Raw genomic sequence first — 17,769 nt, forward strand, 5'->3', positions numbered from 1 at the left:
ACAGCTGGGAGGGGAGGACAGCGCTCCGCAGGGACAGGTCTGCTGGGAGAGATTACACAGCAGGTCCCTATAGACAGGGAGGAGACTACACAGCAGGTCCCTATAGACAGGGAGGAGACTACACAGCAGGTCCCTATAGACAGGGAGGAGACTACACAGCAGGTCCCTATAGACAGGGAGGAGACTACACAGCAGGTCCCTATAGACAGGGAGGAGACTACACAGCAGGTCCCTATAGACAGGGAGGAGACTACACAGCAGGTCCCTATAGACAGGGAGGAGACTACACAGCAGGTCCCTATAGACAGGGAGGAGACTACACAGCAGGTCCCTATAGACAGGGAGGAGACTACACAGCAGGTCCCTATAGACAGGGAGGAGACTACACAGCAGGTCCCTATAGACAGGGAGGAGACTACACAGCAGGTCCCTATAGACAGGGAGGAGACTACACAGCAGGTCCCTATAGACAGGGAGGAGACTACACAGCAGGTCCCTATAGACAGGGAGGAGATTACACAGCAGGTCCCTATAGACAGGGAGGAGATTACACAGCAGGTCCCTATAGACAGGGAGGAGACTACACAGCAGGTCCCTATAGACAGGGAGGAGACTACACAGCAGGTCCCTATAGACAGGGAGGAGACTACACAGCAGGTCCCTACAGACAGGGAGGAGACTACACAGCAGGTCCCTATAGACAGGGAGGAGATTACACAGCAGGTCCCTATAGACAGGGAGGAGACTACACAGCAGGTCCCTATAGACAGGGAGGAGACTACACAGCGGGTCCCTATAGACAGGGAGGAGACTACACAGCGGGTCCCTATAGACTGGGAGGAGACTACACAGCAGGTCCCTATAGAAAGGGAGGAGACTACACAGCAGGTCCCTATAGACAGGGAGGAGACTACACAGCAGGTCCCTATAGACAGGGAGGAGACTACACAGCGGGTCCCTACAGACAGGGAGGAGACTACACAGCGGGTCCCTATAGACAGGGAGGAGACTACACAGCGGGTCCCTATAGACAGGGAGGAGACTACACAGCGGGTCCCTATAGACAGGGAGGAGACTACACAGCAGGTCCCTATAGACAGGGAGGAGACTACACAGCAGGTCCCTATAGACAGGGAGGAGACTACACAGCAGGTCCCTATAGACAGGGAGGAGACTACACAGCGGGTCCCTATAGACAGGGAGGAGACTACACAGCGGGTCCCTATAGACAGGGAGGAGACTACACAGCAGGTCCCTATAGACAGGGAGGAGACTACACAGCAGGTCCCTATAGACAGGGAGGAGACTACACAGCAGGTCCCTATAGACAGGGAGGAGACTACACAGCAGGTCCCTACAGACAGGGAGGAGAAATGACGGCGCGGTGCCCAGTCATGTGACAACAGCGACAAACAGTACAACTTATGATAAATGGTGCTTGATAAGCCGGGGCCCTGTGATAGATTTTGCACTGGGGCCCAGGAGCATTATGTCTCATATGTGTCCTGTCATTTCTCTGATGATACGATTCTGGGGGTGAATCCTGGAGACGGAATTGTCAGAGTGCAGACTAAATAATTCAGCTAAATGTACAGTAATGTACAGTGCTCTGACACGATGCATTGTGGGAGATGTATTGTTCTCCATCCTATGCATTTAAGATGATAGCACAAATGATAATAGACTGAACCAGCAGGGGGCAGCAATCAGATCAGAGATTGTACAGCCAACTAGTCTATGTTGACAACAGCCCTTTAAATATATATATATATATATATATATATATATATATATAGATATATATATATATATATATATATATATATATATATATATATATATTATTTATGTATTTATTTATTTAATGATTTTGCTTAGATAATGCAGCATGAGCTATTACTAGAAAATATATATCCTGACCCCATAGAGATAGCAGCAGCAGTATACAGATAGAGATGAAGGGGAGGGCTATAACTGCTATATATTCTGATCCCATAGAGATCTCAGTAGCAGTATACAGATAGAGCTGGAGGGCAGGTGTATAACTACTATATTTACTGATCCTATGGAGATAGCAGAAGTATACAGATAGAGCTGGGGAAGGTGTATAACGACTATATACCATAATCCCATAGAGATAGCAGCAGTATACAGATAGAGCTGGGGAGGTGTATAGCTACTATATATCATGATCCCATAGAGATAGCAGCAATATACAGATAGAGCAGGATATCCTGTTCCCAAACAGATAGCAGCAGTATACAGATAAACATGGAGGGGAGGTGTATAACTACTATATATCCTGAACCCAGAGAGATAGCAGCAACAGTATACAGATAGAGCTGGAGGGGAGGTGTACAACTACTATATATCTGATCCCATAGAGATAGCAGCAATATATAGATAGAGCTGAGGAAGGTGTATTACTACTATATATCCTGATCCCATAGAGATAGCAGCAGTATACAGATAGGGCTGGAGTGAAGTTGTATAACTATAATATATCCTGATCCTATAGAGATAGTAGCAGCAGTATACAGATAGAGATGGGAGGAGAGGGGTCTGGAAGCCAGCAGGAGAAATCTGATATAAAATGATGTCATCCTGTAGATCCCAGGACAGTGATCACCAGTCTGTGGGTAACACTGGTGATTACATGACCCACTTACAGTAATTAAATTCATAAATTCAGCTGTGCTGGAACAAAACAGATGGCGCTGTAGGACTAGTGATGGTGACTGTGTATGATATGGGCAAAAAAAATGGAGTGTCAGCAATTAATAATATGTTCATCCCTTCGCTATTCTCATGTTGGCTGCTTGAGTGCCCCGACCACTCTTCCTGTGACCCAGCTTTCAAAGACTTCTGATTGGCACATCAATCCAGTTTTACAGTAATACATCACAAGCGACCATATTTCTCCATAAATAGGCTGATATACTACGGAGATGTCTCGAAGTATATAAGGTGTCTCTGCTTTTCTTAGATCTAAACCACATAATGTGCCACTGCCAGAAACCTGACATTATTATTCCTATTAATATTGGTGCAAATATCCTCATCCGGCCCATAAGGCTGATATAAAGCCGGACATGGTCCTCAGCAGCGGCTGTGATTCTGATCAGTGAGCTTCCTGCTGTGACCCCTGGCAGATGGAGGCGATACATAGGAGATCATACAGGATAATAAGGTGTCAGGTCTTCGCTGGTGCCCCCCCCCCCCCCCCCCCCCCCCCGCAGACCCTCTAATGAGGATTCATAACCAGCTGCAGCACAGATCACATGGATAGAGCTAACATCTAGTATACTGTTCACATACTAGTGCAGTGCTTCTCAACCAGTGTGCCTCCAGCTGTTGCAAAGCAACTCCCAGCATGTCTGGACAGCCTTAGGCAAGTGTTTTTTCCCAACCAGGGTGCCTTCAGCTGTTGCAAAACTACAACTCCCAGCATTAAAATTAAACACCCTAAATATCACACAGGTTGTATTGTACAGAGCCTGGAGCCTCAGGACGGCTGTCACTATCTGGGGCGCTTCTCATATACGCCCTTCGCATGTCGGGTCCTGAATATAAAATCCATAAAACATCAGCATCAATTTCATTTCAGTGAATCATATTAATCCAAATCTACTAAGGAGCCATCTTCTTAAAGAAAATGGAAGATATCCTAAACTAACTGAGGATATTGGAGATATGAACAGTACCTGGTAAAGTCAAGTGGATGGTCGGGGTAAAGTGGAAAAGTCGGGGTCCACTGCTGCCCGTCTAGACACCTGGAACAGATGCACCAATAGGATGGGGACAGCACAGGACAAACAAGTAGATGGAAAGGGACAGCACAGGACAAACAAGTAAATGGAAAGGGACAGCACAGGACAAACAAGTAGAAGGAAAGGGAAAGCACAGGACAAACAAGTAAATGGAAAGGGACAGCACAGGACAAACAAGTAGATGGAAAGGGACAGCACAGTTCAAACAAGTAGATGGAAAGGGACAGCACAGGACAAACAAGTAAATGGAAAGGGACAGCACAGGACAAACTAGTCGATGGAAAGGGACAGCACAGGACAAACAAGTAAATGGAAAGGGACAGCAGAGGACAAACAAGTAGATGGAAAGGGACAGCACAGGACAAACAAGTAGATGGAAAGGGACAGCACAGGACAAACAAGTAGATGGAAAGGGACAGCACAGGACAAACAATTAGATGGAAAGGGACAGCACAGGACAAACAAGTAGATGGAAAGGGACAGCACAGGACAAACAAGTAGATGGAAAGGGACAGCACAGGACAAACAAGTAGATGGAAAGGGACAGCACAGGACAAACAAGTAAATGAGCAGGGACAATGCAGGACAAATAAGTAGGTGAACCGGGACAGCACAGGACAAAGAAGTAAAGGAGCAGGGACAAATAAGTAGGTGAACAGGGACAGCACAGGACAATCCAGTAGATGAACAGGGACAGTAAAATGACAAACAAGTAGATGAACAGGGACAGCATATGACAGACGGGTAGATGAACAAAGACAGCACAGGACAAACTAGTCGATGAACAGGGACAGCACAGGACAAACAAGTCAATGAACAGGGACAGCACAGGACAAACAAGTCGATGATCAGGGACAGCACAGGACAAACAAGTCGATGATCAGGGACAGCACAGGACAAACAAGTCGATGATCAGGGACAGCACAGGACAAACAAGTCGATGATCAGGGACAGCACAGAACAAACAAGGTGATGACCAGGGACAGCACAGGACAAACAAGTCGATGATCAGGGACAGCACAGGACAACCAGTAGCCCCAGCATTATTTGTAACCTATAAGAAATCTTGGTGGTTTCTTTAGCCTTTTCAGCTCTGCTCTGTCTAGATGTATATGATGTTTACAGATTCAGGCCTGCCTGGCACATTAACATTTCTGTTTTCATGGTTTTCTGGCTCCAGCTGGCATATAAGATTTAGGGCCTGGGTAATAAAGGTAATAGCGAGAGGGAAGAAAGCGCCGGAAGGTGCTGCCAGAATTATAAATCTCCCTTCTCCCATTGCAATGTGAAGCAACTACCTGGCCGTCTATCAAGTCCCCCGGTTACCATAGCTTCTCATTGTCACTTACCCGACAGCTGGAGAACCAAAGGCAGAGGAGCAGCTCCCTAGACCAGTGTTTCCCAAGCAGGGTGCCTCCAGCTGTTGCAAAACTACAACTCCCAGCATGCCCGGACAGCCAACGGCTGTCCGGGCATGCTGGTAGTTGTAGTTTTGCAACAGCTGGAGGCACCTTGGTTGGGAAACACTGCCCTAAAAGTATAACCTGCATAATGTGTATGGACACAGCTTACATTACGTTTGTAGTATGTAACCAGGAATACACATAGATCTGCATGGGAGCTGTATACACAAACCAGGACTATTTGCACATTGCTTCACTTTATATTTTTTTTAGATGCACAGGAGCAGTAAAATGGTTGCAAGTGTGATAGCCTGGGGGAGTAGGGTATGGGGGGGGGGTGTAGCTGTGCGGTTACTAAAGGGTACTTGTTAACCCTTGCTATTCGTGACGCCAGGGTGAGGGCTCCTTAGCAATGCTTGTCCTACCGCCACCCTTCCCAAGAGCGATAGGGAGGTATTAAATAATTGAATGTCCACAGCATTCTTGTCGGAACTTTAATGAAGATTTTATGCAAGCTTTATAACCGGAACAGTCTCTATACATGCAAAGTCTCTTAGAGATTGACAGTGGTCGGGACTTTAAGCGGTTTAGAGTAAGTACTCTAATATGCATTATATTAGATATTTATATTATTAAATATATACTTATAAACATTATATAATTAGAGTAGAAGGAGGCGACTAAGGGCTGTCCCACCTGGGAAACCCTACCTGAACGTAGGAACTCTGACTTCAGGGACCACTACACAAGGTATGGTATGCAATACGGTACCGGGACACCACACAATTATGCCATGCAACACTTATCTCCCATCTCTTCCAATTGATCTTATTGTTCCAGACTCTTTCCTGTTGGAAGTTATGTTTAAAGGGGTACTCTGGCGCTAAGACATCTTATCCCCTATTCAAAGGATATGGGATAAGATGCCTGATCACGGGGGGTCCCACTGCTGGGGACCCCCATGATCTTGCACGCAGTGCCCCGTTACTATCAGTCCCCGGAGCATGTTCGCTCCGGGTCTGATGACTGGCGATCACGGGGCCGGAGCATTGAGACGTCAAGGTTCCGCCCCGTGTTACATCACGCTCCGCCCCCACAATGCAAGCTTATGGAAGGGGGCGTGACAGCCAGTCATCAGACCCGGAGCGAACATGCTCCGGGGACTGATGGTAACGGGGTGCTGCGTGCAAGATCATGGGGGTCCCCAGTAGCGGGACCCCCGCGATCAGGGATCTTATCCCCTATCCTTTGGATAGGGGATAAGATGTCTTAGCGCCGGAGTACCCCTTTAAGGTTTGCACTTTTCCCTTTGTAGATTGAAAGGGGTACTCCGGTGGAAAACATTATTATTTTTTTTTTATCAACTGGTGCCAGAAAGTTAAACAGATTTGTAAATTACTCCTATTAAAAAATCATAATCCTTCCAGTACTTATCAGCTGCTGTATGCTCCACAGGAAGTTCCTTTCTTTTTGAATTTCCTTTCTGCCTAACCACAGTGCTCTCTGCTGACACCTCTGTCCAGAGTAGGAGCAAATCCCCATAGCAAACCTCTTTTGCTCTGGACAGTTCCTGACGTGGACAGAGGTGTCAGCAGAGAGCACTGCGGTCAGGCAGAAAGGAAATTCAAAAAGAAAGGAACTTCCTGTGTATTATACAGCAGCTGATAAGTACTGGAAGAATTGGGATTTTTTAATAGAAGTAATTTTCTAATCTGTTTAACTTTCTGGCACCAGTTGATTTTAAAGAAAGTTGTGTAGTTCTTTCCAGTCTGACCACAGTGCTCTCTGCTGACCTCTGCTGTCCATTGTAGGAACTGTCCAGAGTAGGAGAAAATCCCCATAGCAAATATTTGCTGCTCTGGACAGTTCCTAAAATGGACAGTAGAGGTCAGCACAGAGCACTGTGGTCGTGACAGAAGAGAAATCCAAGAAGAAAAGCATTTCCTTTGTAGTATACAGCCCATAAAAAGTACAGAAAAGATTAAGATTTTTTAATAGAAGTAATTTACAAATCTGTTTAACTTTCTGGCACCAGAGGAAAAGAAATGCTTTTGAATTAACTAGTGGCAGAAATTTATACAGATTTTTACGTTACTTCTATATAAAATCTTAATCCTTCCAGTACTTATCAGCTGCTGTATGCTCCATAGGAAGTTGTGTAATTCTTTCCAGTCTGACCACAGTGCTCTCTGGTGCCACCTCTCTCACCGTATCAGGAACTGTCCAAATCCCCATAGCAAACCTCTTCTACTCTGGACAGTTCCTGACACGGACAGAGGTGGCGGCAGAGAGCACTGTGGTCAGACTGGAAAGAACAACACAACTTCCTCTGGAGCATACAGCAGCTGATAAGTACTGGAAGGGTTAAGATTTTATATCGAAGTAATGTACATATCTGTATAACTTTCTTGCACCAGTTAAGTTGAATACATTTTTCCCTTCAAAGTAACCCTTTAAAGCTGCTATGACCTGCACCACAGAGCAAGATCCTAGACTGCCTTTAGCAGTTGCAAAACTACAACTCCCAGCATGCCTAGACAGCCAAAGGTTGGTTGGGAAACACTGGCCAGAATGTGGTCCTCCAGATGTAGCAAAACTGCAACTCCCAGCATGCCCGGACAGCCGTTGGCTGTCCGGGCATGCTGAGAGTTGTAGTTTTGCAACATCTTGGAGGTCCCTAGTTTGGAGACCACTGACCAAGACTAAGACTATGTATGATTTTGGGGTAAAAAAAAAATCCATCATGGAACCTGTAGCAATAATCTGAGGAATAGCCACAAATAGAGATGAGCGAACTTACAGTAAATTCGATTCGTCATGAACTTCTCGGCTCGGCAGTTGATGACTTATCCTGCATAAATTAGTTAAACTTTCAGGTGCTCCGGTGGGCTGGAAAAGGTGGATACAGACCTAGAAAAGAGTCTCCTAGGACTGTATCCACCTTTTCCAGCCCACGGGAGCACCTGAAAGTTTAACTAATTTATGCAGGATAAGTCATCAACTGCCGAGCCGAAAAGTTTGTGACGAATCGAATTTACTGTAAGTTCGCTCATCTCTAGCCACAACGTCTGTAGCATCAGCCTGTCCGCACTGCGGAAAATACGCGCCAAATTGTGCAGATTTTTTCCTTGGCAGATATGGTAAAAATTCTGAACATTATGTCTCTTTTTCTGTTTAAAATCCATTTATTTTAAATTTAAAATGTATCTGCAACAAAATCGACAACATCTGTGGGTTCAGATTTTTTATTCCCTATTGAAGTAAAAAAAAAAAAAAAAATCGCACTAGATCTTCAGCGTTACCAACATTGAAGTTTAAAAATCCACAACGCAGGTCGATTTCAGCCTGGATTTCATGTGGATTTTTTATTATGATTTTTATTTTTTATTTAATCCATTTTGATGTTACCGTAAATGTTATAAAAAAAAAAAAAATCCCCAGCACTTCTGCTACATGTGACCGGACCCTAAAATAATTCACAGACAGATCGCTCAGAGATGAGGAATAACCGTGTATGGAATTGCTATTCACAGGGAATTCTCGATTAAGAAAAAAAAAGTCTAAAAATATATTTCTTGGACAACAACCAAAATGACTGCTCCCATGGCTTCCATAGGGGTCATTACCCTGCTTTCCCAGACTTCTGAATGGAAAATACTGCTATAACTACTTATTTCCATATTTCTTCGTGTGGTGTCCCGGTACAGGACTTTGTCCTGTTCCTGTCTAGAGTCCCCTCAGCTTGAGTCCCTCCATTTCCATAGGGCTCTCCTGCAGGGTTTACCCCTGGTCGCCTCATACAACTTATGTTAATATATTATTTAATGTATTGGAAACGTATATGTATAGGACCTTTCTCGGGTCACGTGATGTACAGTTGTAATGTATAATTGCTTAAATGGTACCTTTCATCAAAAAAACGTTTGATATATTATAGATTAATGTATGCAGAATAACTTTCCAATAGCATGTTATTAAAAAATATGCTTCTTTCTGTTTAATTTCTCACTTTGAAAAAATGACCACTAGGGGTCTCCCTACCGACCTTTTTTTTTTTTTTTTATAGATTTCAGACTCATGCTGGAGTCATAAATCTCCGACTGCAGCCGGGACACAGACAAGCTCCCTGGCAGGGAGAAGTGCTGAGTTTGTCTGTGTCCTTGCTGCAGTCTGAGATTTAGGACTCCAGCATGAGTCTGAAATCTATAAAAAAAGGACTGGTAGGGAGACCCCTGGTGGTCATTTTTTCAAAGTGGAAAATTAAATAGAAAGAAGCATATTTTTTAATAACATGCTATTGGAAAGTTATTCTGCATACATTAATCTATAATATATCAAAAGTTTTTTTGATGAAAGGTACCCTTTAAGGACCTTACTGGGTCATGTGATGTACCCAGAGTTCACTGGGTTCAGGACTTACAGGTTTGCTGACCAATGAGCTTAGTCCAGCCCCTTATTATATAAAGGGCTGTAGCCACTAAATTCACTCTCTTATCTCCTGGATTTCAGCCAAGCACATTCAGCACATCTAAAATCATTTAATCTAGGCCAAAGCCTGAAGGAACCTGCAGCCACTAAAACCGTGAGTTACAAAGGTAAATCTACCAAATTCTGTGTGACTACTACGGGCTAAAGCCTTATAATTAGTAGCACAGTGACCTGCATTAAACAGCTCATTATCTCAAGTCCCAGCAAAGCCTGTGAGGAACCTGCATCCTGGTTACTTCTAAAGAGACTGTTTCTGTATAAAGACTGTTGCATAAAATCTGCAAGTAAAGTTCTCCAGTTAATTTATAAAATCTGCTGTGGACATTCTGTTTATTCCCTGCCGTTTCTGGGCCAGTTGGCGGTAGGACTATTAACTCTAAGCAAACCGCACCCAAGCATCTCGACATTCAAGGGTTAATACCACCAGACCCTGTAACATTACTGCAACACCCTAGACACCACAACTCTCCTGGTTCACCACATTCGTATCACGCAAGGAGTCTGTATGTTCCCTACCTGGGTTTGTGTGGGTTTGAATGGGCAGTATAAGGGCCTTCAACTATATATGGGGCAGTATAGGGGCCTACAACTATATATGGGGCCGTATAGGGGCCTACAACTATATATGGGGCAGTATAGGGGCCTACAACTATATATGGGGCAGTATAGGAGCCTTCAACTATATATGGGGGAAGTATAGGGGCCTACAACTATATATGGGGGCAGTATAGGGTCCTACAAATATGGGGGCAGTATAGGGGCCTACAACTATATATGGGGACAGTATAGGGGCCTACAGCTATATATGGGGACAGTATAGGGGCCTACAGCTATATATGGGGGCAGTATAGGGGCCTACAACTATATATGGGGGCAGTATAGGTGTTAGGATTCGGCAGGCTGGATGTGGATCCTCTGTGTCAGCGAGGGATTGGCGTGGACCGTGTCGGTGGACCGGTTCTAGGTTGCTACTGGTCTTCACCAGAGCCCGCCGCAAAGCGGGATGGTCTTGCTGCAGCGGTAGCAACCAGGTCGTATCCACCGGCAACGGCTCAACCTCGCTGACTGCTGAGAAGGCGTGGGACAGAAGGACTAGGCAGATTCAAGGTCAGACGTAGAAGAAGGTCGGGGCAGGCGGCAAGGTTCGTAGTCAATGAGGATAGCAGGAGGTCAGGAACACAGTTATGGCAAACACAGTAATCGCTTCCTCAAGGCACAATGGCAACAAGATCCGGCAAGGAAGTGAAGGGGAAGTGAGGTTATATAGACAGGGAGCAGGTCGAGGCTAATTAGACTGATTGGGCCAGGCACCAATCATTGGTGCACTGGCCCTTTAAATCCTAGAGAGCTGGCGCGCGCGCACGCCCTAAGGAGCGGAGCCGCGCGCCAGGACGAGACAGCCAGGGACCGGGACAGGTGAGTGACTTGGGATGCGATTCGCGAGCGGGCGCGTCCCGCTATGCGAATCGCATCCCCGCCGGCAGTGTCAGTGCAGCGCTCCCGGTCAGTGGGTCTGACCGGGACGCTGCATAGAGAGGAACGCCACGAGCGCTCCGGGGAGGAGCAGGGACCCGGAGCGCTCGGCGTAACAATAGGGGCCTACAACTATATATGGGGGCAGTATAGGGGCCTACAACTATATATGGGGGCAGTATAGGGGCCTACAACTATATATGGGGGCAGTATAGGGGCCTACAACTATATATGGGGGCAGTATAGGGGCCTACAACTATATAAGGGGGCAGTATAGGGGCCTACAACTATATATGGGGGCAGTATAGGGGCCTACAAATATATATGGGGGCAGTATAGGGGCCTACAACTATATATGGGGGGCAGTATAGGGGCCTACAACTATATATGGGGGGCAGTATAGGGGCCTACAACTATATATGGGGACAGTATTGGGGCCTACAACTATATATGGGGACAGTATAGGGGCCTACAACTATATATGGGGACAGTATAGGGGCCTACAACTATATATGGGGGGGCAGTATAGGGGACTACAACTATATATGGGGGCAGTATAGGGGCCTACAACTATATATGGGGGCAGTATAGGGGCCTACAACTATATATGGGGGCAGTATAGGGGACTACAACTATATGTGGGGCAGTATAGGGGCCTACAACTATATATGGGGACAGTATAGGGGCCTACTACTATATATGGGGACAGTATAGGGGCCTACAACTATATATGGGGACAGTATAGGGGCCTACAACTATATATGGGGGCAGTATAGGGGCCTACAAATATATATGGGGGCAGTATAGGGGCCTACAACTATATATGGGGCAGTATAGGGGCCTACAACTATATATGGGGGTAGTATAAGGACCTACAACTATATATGGGGACAGTATTGGGGCCTACAACTATATATGGGGACAGTATAGGGGCCTACAACTATATATGGGGACAGTATAGGGGCCTACAGCTATATATGGGGGCAGTATAGGGACCTACAACTATATATGGGGCAGTATAAGGGCCTATAACTATATATGGGGGCAGTATAGGGGCCTACAACTATATATGGGGGCAGTATAGGGGCCTACAACTATATAGGGGGCAGTATAGGAGGCCTACAACTATATATGGGGGCAGTATAGGGGCCTACAACTATATATGGGGGCAGTATAGGGGCCTACAACTATATATGGGGGCCGTATAGGGGCCTACAACTATATATGGGGCAGTATAGGGGCCTACAACTATATATGGTGGCAGTATAGGGGCCTACAACTATATATGGGGGCAGTATGGGGGCCTACAACTATATATGGGGGCAGTATAGGGGCCTACAACTATATATGGGGGCAGTATAGGGGCCTACAACTATATATGGGGGCCGTATAGGGGCCTACAACTATATATGGGGGCAGTATAGGGGCCTACAGCTATATATGGGGGAAGTATAGGGGCCTAGAGGGGCAGTACAGGGGCCATCAACTATATATGGGGCAGTATAGGGCCTACAGGGCAGTACAGGGGCCTTCAAGTATATATAGGGGCAGTACAGGGGCCTATAACTGTATATGGTAGCAGTATAGTGGCTTACAGCTATATATGGGGGCATTTAGGTGGTGGTGACAACCCCTGTGGGAGCTGTAACCTTGACCATCGTGGTTGTCACGTCTCGGTTGCGATCTGCCGTGTTACATAACTGGGAGTTACATAACATTTCTGTGAATGGACAAGGTTGTAGGAAGGCGCCCATGATGACAACCCTGCCGAGGCCTCGCTCCGTCATGGTCCGGCTGGTAAAGGATGAACGGGCCGGGGGCACCAGGTCTGAACTACGTTCTATTTTGTTAATTAACCATAAACCTAAACGTCGGGTCGGTTCTGTTAAAAAGTAAAGGATTGTGTCAAAGTGAATGAGAAGTTGTGTGAATGTGATTGTATGGGGGAGGGGGGGGGGTACAATGCCAAAAACCACAAGGTTCTGTTATTACACAACGCTTAGTCATCTCTTTCCGTTAATGTCACATCTGAGCCGGGCAGATAGAGACGGAATATTCCACAGGACGAGCGAATACTCAGATTATTTCACAACAAAGGCTTAGGAGGCGATGGAATCGTTGCAAAACTACAACTCCCAGCATGCCCGGACAGCCAACGGCTGTCCGGGCATGCTGGGAGTTGTAGTTTTGCAAGAGCTGAAGACCTACAGCATGGAGATCACTAAGCTAGAGAGTTCAGATGGTAAATAAAGGGGGCTTCTCTGTCTATAACATTGATCATTGGGGATCCAATTGCTGAGACTCCACACCCCCTTTTTTTTAGAATGGGAGTCAATGGGCTACTGAATTATTATGAAACTGCCTGTATTGGTGATTTACAATATACGTTGGGCATTGATCCAGATGTATATGTCTGACGGCAGGACGGCCGGGATGTGATGTGAACAGACCCTTAGTTTTCGGGATGAGAGGCATCCATCACTGACTAGATGTGTTTATACTGACATAAACCACTATGAGGGGGAAACTTTGTTAAAAAAAGAGAAATTTTGGGTGAATTTATATAAGCCCTAAAACAGGACCAGGCAAAATGTCTTCTAGTGCTTCTCAGAGTCATGTTTAGCTGTTAAAGGAGATAAGTTATAGATCAAGGGGGGGTCCAACGGCTGGGTCCCCCTGCAATCTCCTGTAAGGGGCCGCAGGAAGCGCTGTGCCATCCCCAGTAGGAAGCCACGGCAGACACGCCCCCTCCATGTATCTCTATGGGATCGTCATGGTCCTCACATGACACGTCAGCCGACACGCCCCCTTCCTGCCGACTGCCGCGGCCCCGTACAGGAGATTTTGGGGGTCCCAGCACATGGACCCCTGCGATCTGTAACTTATTCCCTATCCTTCAGATATTTATATTCCACTATAGTATTCCTTTAACAATTTCTCGACAAAAGGTACACTACCTAAAAGTAGCCTCTGGGAGCCTTTTTATAGGGCAGCAGGGGAAGCACTTTTAGGTCTTGAGGCAAGACCTAGTATCAGACCACATATTTGCTAAGTTACTTACTATGGATAGGGGATAAGTTAAAGGGGTACTCCGGTGGGAATTTTTTTTTTTTTTAGGTCTTTATAAGTCAACTGGTGTCAGAAAGTTAAACAGATTTGTAAATTACTTCTATTAAAAAAAATCCTTACCCTTCCTGTACATTTTAGCAGCTGTATGCTACTGAGGAAATTCTGTTCTTTTTTAATTTCTTTTTTGTCTTGTCCACAGTGCTCTCTGCTGACACCTCTGTCCGTGTCAGGAACTGTCCAGAGCAGCATAGATTTACTATGGGGATTTTCTCCTGCTCTGGACAGTTCCTGATACGGGCATCAGGTGTCAGCAGAGAGCACTGTGGAAAAGACAAAAAAGAAATTCAAAAATAATAGAATTCCCTCTGTAGAGCATACAGCTGCTAAAAAGTACAGGAAGGGTAAAGATTTTTAATAGAAGAAATTTACAAATCTGTTTAACTTTCTGGCACCAGTTCATTGAAAATTTTTAAATGTTTTCCACCGGAGTACCCTTTAATTTTGGCTGGAGTTCTCTCCTTTAATTATGACTTAATTGTACTGCTCAGATTAATTATGACTTAATTGTACTGTATCAGAATCGGGAATCAGAAGCTGGACATTTGGTTTTCTCTTGATCATGGGAAATGTAGTCAGCAATAGGAAATCATTTCAGTGATGGTATTGCAATCAGTATGGTTGAAAACTAACGCCTCCCACATCAACTAAAACTGGTAAGCACAAGGCATACACAAGACCCTCTACATTATTCTCTAATAATAGCCTACGCTGCACTATATTAGCTAAAAATTAAATTTCTCAGAAAGCCCATTAGGACAGCTATAAGAGTGAGGACCCAGAAGTGCGCGCTCACCGTCTAGCAGCCAGCTGTGCGTCCTCTTCTTCTCTAACTCCGACAGCATGACCCGGGTGATGAGCTCATCGGGGACGGGGAGACCTTGTTGCATATACTGCTTGGCTAACACTCCGGCTTCTGTGATCGAGAAGAAGAAGGATCTGTTAATGGATTTACAGCAACAAAGCAGAACTATAACATGAGAAGAACGTACGCTGCGCTACTAAGGAAGGAAGGAAACATAGCACCAGTTGATTTGAAAACATTTTTTTCTTCTTCCGGAGAACCCCTTTAAAGGGGTACTCCGGAAGGAAAAAAAAAAGTTTTCAAATCAACTAATGCCAGAAAGTTATACAGATTTGTAAATTACTTCTATGAAAAAATCTTAATCCTTTTAGTACTTATCAGCTGCTGGGGGCCACCGTTAATAACCGACATGGGGCTAAAGGGACATTTAAACCATCCTGGTGGTCCAGTGGGGTTCTATGGTACTAAAAGTAAAAAAAAAAAAATTGAATAACAGTAAAAAAAAAAAAAAAAAAACACACATTAACCCCTTCCATATTAAAAGTTTGAATCACCCCCCCTTTTCCCAAATTCCATATAAAAAATATGTTAACATAATAAAAAATTTACATGCGTGCGTAAATGTCCGAACTATGAAAATATAATGTTAATTAAACCGCACAGTCAATGGCGTACAGGTAAAAAAAATTCCAAAGTCCAAAATTGCGTATGTTTGGTCACTTTGTATACCCTAAAGAAGTCCCATCAAAACAAAAATGGTGCCGATAAAAACTTCAGATCCCGGCGCAAAAAAATTAGCCCCCTGTACATCCCCATGTGTGGAAAAATAAAGTTATAGGGTCAGAAGATGACAATTTTACACATACTAATTTTGGTAAAATAAAATAAAACCTATATAAATTGGGTATCCTTGTAACTGTATGGAGCTACAGAATAAAGATAAGGTGTCATTTTTACCGAAAAGTGCACTGCATAGAATCGGAAGCCCCCCAAAAGTTACAAAATGGCGTTATTTTTCCTGTGCAAAATTGAAAGTGTTATGATTTTTAGAAGGTGAGGAGAAAAAATTGAAAGTGCAAAAATGGAAAAACCCAAGTCCTTAAGGAGTACTCCTCTGTAAACATCTTATCTCCTATCCAAAGGATAGGAGATAAGATGTTAGATTGTGGGGGTCTCGCCGCTGGGGACCCTAGCGATCTCCGCTGCAGCACCCCTGCCATTCAGTCCACCAAGCGAACCCCGCTCTGTGCCCAATGACTGACGATGCCGGCCGCCACCCCCCCCTCTATTCACATCTATGGGAGGAGGCGTGACAGCTATGTACTAGCCGCCACGCTCCCCTCCCATAGACATAAATGTGTCGGTCCGGTGGTCGTGGGGGTCCCCAGTGGCAGGACCCCCGCGATCTAACATCTTATCCCCTTTCCTTTGAATAGGGGACAAGATGTTTACGGCGGAATACCCCTTTAAGAATCAAACTAAAAGGGTATGTATACTTTTGCAAACACTTTCCCTTACTTTAAAGCATCTACAATTTACAATCTACACACTAAAAAAAAGAAGAAAAAAAAAGCAAATAAGAAAAATAATCTTCTACCGTTTTGTGTATACAGCTCCTGCCTAGATCTATGTGTCTCCATGGTAACAGACTACAAACACATCAGATTGATGATGATGATGAGGGACTCTCTGTCGAGCCTTTTCCAGACTATTTCAAACAAAAATTCAAACGGCGGATGGAAACCGGGGACAATGGGGGAGATTTATCAAAACCTGTGCAGAGGAAGAGCGGTGCAGTTGCCCATAGCAACCAATCAGATTGCTTCTTTCATTTTCCACAGGCCTCTAAAGAGGCCTGTGGAAAATTAAAGAAGCAATCTGATTGGTTGCTATGGGCAACTGCACCACTCTTCCTCTACACAGGTTTTGATAAATCTCCCTCAATATGATACATCACATTCCTGTTTACTTTGGATTCATAGGGGAGAAGAAAAAATTATTGTGTGTTATATGGGGGGGGGGGGGGGAAGAAGGATCACATGACAAACCTCCAAAAAAATCCTCATCTCTATGGCTCCCCCACTGACTTTAGGTCACACTTATTGGGTACAGTTGTTTCCTATAGGTTTAGCCTTCGCTGGGCATCATGAAGACCCTGCTGTCTATGCAAACGGCCCACGTCCGCGCGGTCCTACCGCCAATGTTTCGGCGGCACCTGCTAACAGTGTGCCTCCAGCTGTTGCAAAAACTACATCTCCCAGCATGTCCGGACAGCCAATGTTGTGATGTAAACAAATGTTGTGATGTAAACAAAAACCTTAAATGGGCACTATCATTAAAACTAATTTTCGCTATTGCTCTCCTTATGGTAAATAAAAAAAAAAATCTTTATAATGTACTTTGTTAAAAAAAAAAAATAACACTTTCAATGTTTTATTCGTGTTTAAAAAAGCTTCCACTAGGTGTCGCTCTACTTGTCCAGAGCACATTTCCCCCCATCTCTTGCACAGACTTTGGACTCCTGCTCGCCTGGCAGAAGTCCAAAATCAGGAAAAGCAGTCTGGAGTGCTGAGGGGTGTGTGTGCAGCTTTAGCCAATCATAGCTCATCTCACACTGAACTGCTCTGGGCTGTGTGTAGCAGAGTGAGGGAGGAAGTTCTCCCCTGTATGGCTTCAGATGATGTCACGCCTGTGGGAACACCCC

The 17,769-nt window shown here is 45.0% G+C and overlaps 1 protein-coding gene across 4 annotated transcripts in view; it reads right to left on the minus strand.

The window, feature by feature from the left end:
- Positions 1–17,769, minus strand: part of AK4 (adenylate kinase 4) — a 61,035-nt gene that overhangs the window by 17,211 nt on the left and 26,055 nt on the right. For 3 of the 4 annotated variants that reach the window (XM_056532846.1, XM_056532845.1, XM_056532844.1), the window contains one exon: positions 15,057–15,176. In XM_056532846.1, coding sequence (XP_056388821.1) covers positions 15,057–15,176 — 120 coding nt within the window. Of the gene's footprint in view, positions 1–15,056; positions 15,177–16,662; positions 16,840–17,769 lie in introns of those variants that run through there. The other variant, XM_056532847.1, reaches the window with a different exon arrangement.

The sequence above is a fragment of the Hyla sarda genome, chromosome 7 (assembly GCF_029499605.1).
Source record: "Hyla sarda isolate aHylSar1 chromosome 7, aHylSar1.hap1, whole genome shotgun sequence".
NCBI classification, from domain to species: domain Eukaryota; kingdom Metazoa; phylum Chordata; class Amphibia; order Anura; family Hylidae; genus Hyla; species Hyla sarda.